Source organism: Nicotiana attenuata, unplaced genomic scaffold (assembly GCF_001879085.1).
Source record: "Nicotiana attenuata strain UT unplaced genomic scaffold, NIATTr2, whole genome shotgun sequence".
Lineage (NCBI taxonomy): Eukaryota > Viridiplantae > Streptophyta > Magnoliopsida > Solanales > Solanaceae > Nicotiana > Nicotiana attenuata.
The window spans coordinates 299002-305518 of NW_017670925.1; the positions used below are offsets into that span (position 1 = coordinate 299002).

General features: G+C 37.1%; 1 protein-coding gene across 1 annotated transcript in view; it reads right to left on the reverse strand.

Moving 5' to 3' along the window:
* LOC109244533 (LRR receptor-like serine/threonine-protein kinase FEI 2) overlaps positions 1-6163 on the reverse strand; it is a 13245-nt gene extending 7082 nt beyond the window's left edge. The window contains exons 1-8 of the mRNA XM_019411640.1: positions 5937-6163; positions 3993-4221; positions 3423-3558; positions 2791-2862; positions 2636-2707; positions 1814-1885; positions 375-446; positions 191-262 (exon numbers count right to left, since the gene is read on the reverse strand). Of these exons, the coding sequence (XP_019267185.1) occupies positions 191-262; positions 375-446; positions 1814-1885; positions 2636-2707; positions 2791-2862; positions 3423-3558; positions 3993-4089 (593 nt within the window). The 5' untranslated portion in view covers positions 4090-4221; positions 5937-6163. The remainder of the gene's footprint in view (positions 1-190; positions 263-374; positions 447-1813; positions 1886-2635; positions 2708-2790; positions 2863-3422; positions 3559-3992; positions 4222-5936) is intronic.
* Between the last annotated feature and the right edge of the window lie 354 nt (positions 6164-6517).

Genomic DNA, 6517 nt, shown 5'->3' on the forward strand with positions numbered 1-6517 from the left:
TATATATATATATATATATAGTTGATACACGATGCTGCAAACGGTATAGACATGTATTAGTTGTGTCGAGAAATACATAAACAAGGCAGAGTGACTGAGGAAAGAAATGACAAGTAATACAGATCGCATATATGCTCTGACAATTTAAATGCACTTAACAAAAAGGAACTTTTGTAAAGGTGTTACTTACGAATCATTTCCAAAGTTGGCAAGGTGTCCATCAGTAGGTATTTGCCCAACCAAGAAATTTGTCGACACGTTGCTGCAAACATTGAACAAAAAATATTAATTCAGAGGTGTAACCCAACCTCACCCCTCGAATAAACGTTTTGCACTTTAAGTTATTGGCAAGTTAAAACTTTTAGGGCACTCACAAAGAGACAAGATTGTTCAGCTTGCCAAGGGATGGTGGAATGTTTCCGCTAAGAGAGTTGCTTGAAAGATCTCTGGTAGAAGTTAAAAACCAACATCAATTGGTTGTACTGTAGGAGCAATTACTAAGGCTCAACAATCTATCACATGCGTAGAATTGAGACAGATCAATAAGTTCTGCATTAGAAGTTACAAGCTCTTTTTTATAAGGAAAAAAAAGTTCACCCAGACTAAATCAAGCTCTCAAATGTAAAAATCACAAGTTAAAATGTCACTCTTTCCTGTGTCAAAGCCACTCTATTTTTACGATAAACTGCTCATAAAGCCTTATATTCCTCAATTAGGTTTCTCTCCATTACCTGGAAGAGCATAGAGGTAAAGTATGCATGACTTTTCTTGGCTCTTTAATGTTAAAAGAAAGGTTGTATTGGTCTAGAAAGAAAAACACTAATGACCCCAAGAACCACATCCCTAAGATATGAGAGATCTAGAAAAAAATCAGTTGACATGTTGGTCCCTCTTCACTAGAAATCCTGAGAGCTAATTCATGAAATCCTCCCGTTATCTGAGACCACAATGATGCTAGAGTGTGACTACCAGTAATTGCGTAAGTATAAAAGATGACACCACCATGAGACCTACAAGTAACTCCAGACAATGGAGCAATGACAATAGAACAAATGAATCTCCAGTTGTCTCGCGTTCCGTAGGCTCTTCATACTAGAGGGAGGGAAAATGCACAAGAAGAAGGGTGTTCAAATTAGCAAGGAAGATGACAGGATCCCAGGGCAAAGGCTGGGACATTTAGGAGAATGGAATGTTGTATGTAGTAACAATCAACATACGAAAGATACACCTGCATAATTAAAGTGACAAGCAGAATAGAAGCTCATACAGGAAACATACAGTTGGATTGGAGTTTGTGTAAGATGAAGGGAAGGGACAGGCAAAAGCATGATTATGGGCATTAAGATGAAAGGGTAGGAAGAAATTGATAAAGAAAACCTAAAGAAGGGCTGATAGTAAGTAGTAGAACCACGGAGCAACAAGAATCTAATTGCAATAATAAGTTTTTACTTTTGTTTAATTGTCGTTTGGGCCGAGGGGGATGGAGAAAGGGGTAGGGGATTACATAGTGGGCACTTGAACCTTCCCCCTATAATGGCGGAAGGCGTGTAAGCTCACCGGGGTATTAGATTAGATAGCACAAACTGTCAAAAGTCAAAAAAATTGGGAAAAGGTTATATATTTTATTCGAGGAATGTCTACATAATTATAGATATTTTGGTTACATAGGTACAGTCATCACGAAACCTAAATGTTGTCCAAATGCATCATGCCTGCTTATGCAGATTAAGGTGAATGGACCGTATAGGAGCTTGAGACCTGCAGAACAGCATGCACAGAAAATAGAATCAAAATATGAGACACAGAGTCTTACAGATTCTCAAGCTCAGGAAGGTTCCCCAACTCATCAGGAATCCATCCGCTTAAATAGTTACCCTGTAGAAACCTGCATAAAATATTATAAATCCTAACAAATTAGCTTAGCTTGTACAGTAATAACTTTGTAATTTGAAATTCTAAAACAACGCCAACCAAAAAGCCGCTCAAATCTCTCTTGAACATATCAAAACCGAAATACGGATTAAGTCTGTTCTATTTTACATATCAAGATTAGTAGCATAACAAGGACTATAACATCTAGCAATACAAAGCTGGTTTTGCAATATGAAAGGAGATAAAGTGATTAATCTTATACATGAACTGGAAAGAGTGTAATGATAAAATGTGGACAACTCTTTATAAAGATATTGAATTTTGCACTAACTTTTTTATGCTCGAACTCCATAAAACAAAATGCCAGCTTTACCATTTGTACAAGTATCGCTATTACTTAGCAAAAGGAGGATCAACCATAATACAAAGCATAAATTCTATGAATAAACAAACTGATCATAGAATTCCAGGGTTAACTAATGCAACTTCCTCCTAAAATTGAGTCATGGGAATATGGTGTGGTTCAGACTTAGTACGATTCAGATGATAGTGAGGTTACGGGGAAGAAGGAGGAGATGGGAGGTGGGACTCTGGGAGGTGAGATAGGGATATTGTATATGCAGGGAATCCTCAAATAGCATGTAAACTATGTTGAAGTTCTTTCTATTCACTCAAGTGCATAATCGCAGAAACTCAAGCACCTTAATAAATGAAGAGAATTAGATATGCAGGTTTCGCCAAAGAAGTGCATTGCATAACTTACAAAGATTTCAGTTTTGTACAATTTCCCAATGCAGCAGGTATTGTCCCATAGAAATTATTGTCATGAAGAGCTCTGCATTTCAGTAGATTGTGTTAGCATAGTATAGTGGGACTGACAACCAATAGAAACGTGAACAGGAGGAAAAGGAAGCATACAGAAACTGCAACTGGTCTAGCTTCCCAATATCTGGCGATATAGATCCACTGAGCTTGTGATCAGGGAGGATTCTGAATGATAAAAGAAAAAACAATTATAGTAGTTCACATAGTAGATTTCAATACGTAAATGGCTACATTAGAAGTAAAGTATCAGTCCGTTAGAATGTTAGGTCAGTGTTAAGTGTTAGTATTAAATTAGTCTCTTATTAGTTAAAAATACAAAATGTGGGGTAGTTACTCACATGTTAGATACAAAATTGCTTAGAGATAATGTTTTGTAGGGATATTCGGTGAAGATACTAAATCCAGGCCATTTGACAAGTAGCAACTGTAAAACGGTGCTAGAGAATCAGCCCTACGGAAATGCAACATAATGCAATCGAAAACGTTTCCACGTATTGTCAAGATCAGCTGCAATCCAGTTCTACAAGATCAAAAATCCAATTTGATCCAGAAATTACCTTCCCAACTACTGACTATTCTCAGCATTCATTTAGTGTAATTTATATCAAAATATTCCTATTTCTGAATTATGGAGCCCAAAATAATATGTGAAAATAGAAAAATAACTAGAATCGCAACAATGCCATCACCGGCAGAGATGTTTTAACAATAATACAGATACTCACATTGATATAACTCTCTTTGATTTTGGGTCACAAAGTACTCCTTTCCAGCCACATGGGTCCGAATCTTCTGGTCTCCACTGCTTAAGAACACCATCTGAACCAAGTACTGAGATCCTAAAGTTGACAAGCGCTTGACCTGCGAAGATGTGGAAGTCTAAAGTGTGGACTGTGGACTAAAGTGTAACTCTTACAATATGGAACAAGCTTCAGATTACACACATCCATTATCAAGTGCGGCAGTATCAGCATTACATTCACGTAATTTTTTGACGTAAAAACGGAAAAGAAACTCAACAGCATCAGAACATCAGCAGACTGAAAATATCCAATTATTAGAGGCCAACAAGTTCCAACAGACAGACAATCACCTTGCGATCTACTTTATTAAATAACAGAGATATAGTCCTTGATATAGAAAACTAACCAAAGAACGAAACCTGTTATATCAACTGGATCAAGCATGTTATATTTCTCGTCATACTCTCATCAACTGAAATACACGGGCGACTAGCCTGTAACCTATATTGACAAATCAAGTAAGAAATACTGAAGAAAAGTGTGACATCGCACCATCAGGACTGAGAGCTAGCGCAACTCTTGAGAAAATGCAAAGCAGCAGCACACTTGAAAACAACAGCTCCCGAATTTTCAAAGAGAAGCCGCCCATCTCGGCGCTGGTCAAGCATAATAAGGCTACTGAAGAACATCTGACAGACTACGCTGCGCTGCAGTTCCCTTGGACATACAGTGAACAAGATGTGACACCACGAAACCAGCAATGAAAAACGAGAAATGCTCCCTGGAGGAACACAAACACAGCAAAAGATATTAGAAAGAATCCTGTTATGATCAAGGCAACTTTTATAACTGAAATAACAAAGAAAAACATAAACAGCGAATCTACAGATAATTCTCACAGATAGGTGCATATTATTTCCAACGGTTCAACTACGTTGACATGCAGTTGACACTTGTCTTGCAAAAACTACGTTGAGAACATTAAATTGTCCCCCGGAATCATACACATGATGTGAAGACTACATTTCGCAATGTAGACATAACTTCTCAAACATAGAGTAAGATGTTCATGCCAAGAATATTACTACTATTCTTCCATAATGCTTTATTGCGACCCAAGACTCTTACTGGATTACCAGATCATGTCAGTAAATTTTGCACTAGGTTCAGAGCACATATATTGTAGAATACGGAGAACAAATTAGCTGTGAAAAATCAGCTTAACAACAGAAATATACATGAACAGCATGAATCAGGGAAGAAGAGTACTGTTTTTGAGTCTGTCATTAAGAGAGTAATAGTCCCTGCCACCTGACACAAGTTTGAAAAGAATGCTACTTGCACATACTAATGTTATTATTAATAGGACAAAAGAAATCTAGATTAACAAATATATTCACATGCATGTATGTTGGGCAACCAAATATTTTGAAGCCGGAATAATGAGCAAGACTAACAAATCATGCTTTCATCGGAGTCTTCAAATGTGCAGAGGGAGCAAGGTTGACAATATAACAAGATGTTGCAATGGCTTCAAAGGTGCAAAGGGAACATGGCTGACACTATTTGCATCTTTGATGGATTTACATACTTGTATTTGGGCAACCAAATAAGTGTTTTGTGTAAGATTATTCTCTCCGATTATTTTTGGGTTAATTATGGTTATCTCTAATTTTGCACGCTCTTTTGTATACTTTTTGATATATGGAACTGATCCTCTCTGCACATGGCCATAGGTCTTTTTGACCGAACCACGTAATGTTTGTGCCTCCTTATATGCTTTATGTAACATCATTTTTTACTTGTTTTGTCTAATCCAGCACTATCCAGATTTTCGATCCTAACATAACGACCTTCTAACATGTAATTACCAGTTCCAAGAGTCCTAAAAGTGAGAAATTTTAAACCTTTACTGCTTCTTTCCTGACAAAAAATAAACCAATAATATGCTTGATCTTGACCAAACATAGGAGCATTAAGAGTACCATTTCCACTTCATCCAGAACACGTTCACCCCCTAAACCAAAAATTCATCAACTGAAACTACAGAATTTCAGCATTCTCACAAAAAGCAGACACATGTATAGAACCCCAAAACCAATGTACACCAATCACAGCATTAAGTTCTATCCAAACAAAAGATTCAGCAAAAAATCTGATCTTTATACACACACTAACATATAAAAAACCAAAATCAAAAACCTGAAAATGCAAACATGAAACCCACAATCACCAAATACCAAAACCAATTTACATCCATTAAGGCACTCAGTATAATCCACCAAACAAAGATCAAAGCTTTATACAATACACTAACACAAGCACAACCAAAACCCAAACCTGAAAATGCAAAAATGAAAACCCACGACCCCCTAAACGCCCAAAAGGACAAAACCAAGTACACCCGTCTAAGCACTCAGTACAATCCAACAAAGTTTTTGAAAATTAAAAGCTTTATAATACACTAAACATAACAAAAAAGCGCAAAAGTAGTACCTGAAAATGCTAGATTCGATCTGCAAGTGAGTACCCAACGTTCATTTCACAGTGATACACAAAAAGGTTGAAGTTTGAGCTGTAAGGTTGAAGTTAGAGTAACACAAAGAAAAAGCTAAGCCTTTGCTATGACAGAGTGTGGATTTTGGCTGCTGTGTATAAAATAAAATCTTTTTGCTGTTGTTGAATGGAGGTAGATTTGAGATTTTTGAGAAATTAAAAATGGCTACTGGGACTGGCTGGCTCATCAGTGGGAACCAATGAGAGTGGAGTGGGTTCGCACGTGGGAAAGTGACTACTCATGCGTGCGACCGACGCTGGTGATGGAGTGGGGACTCGATTGCTGTGAGGGATACAAGCTACAATCCGAAAAATCTCAAAAAAAAATTAGGAAAAATAGTAATTTTGGTCCTTCAGATTAGGGGTGTTCATCAAAACCCGAAAAACCAAACCAAACCGAAAACCAAACCAAACCGACCAAAAAAACCGATACTTTTTGGTTTGGTTTGGTTTTGGTTTTGAATTTTAAAACCGATCAAATTTGGTTTGGTTTTGGTTTTAATCAGAAAAAAACCGAACCA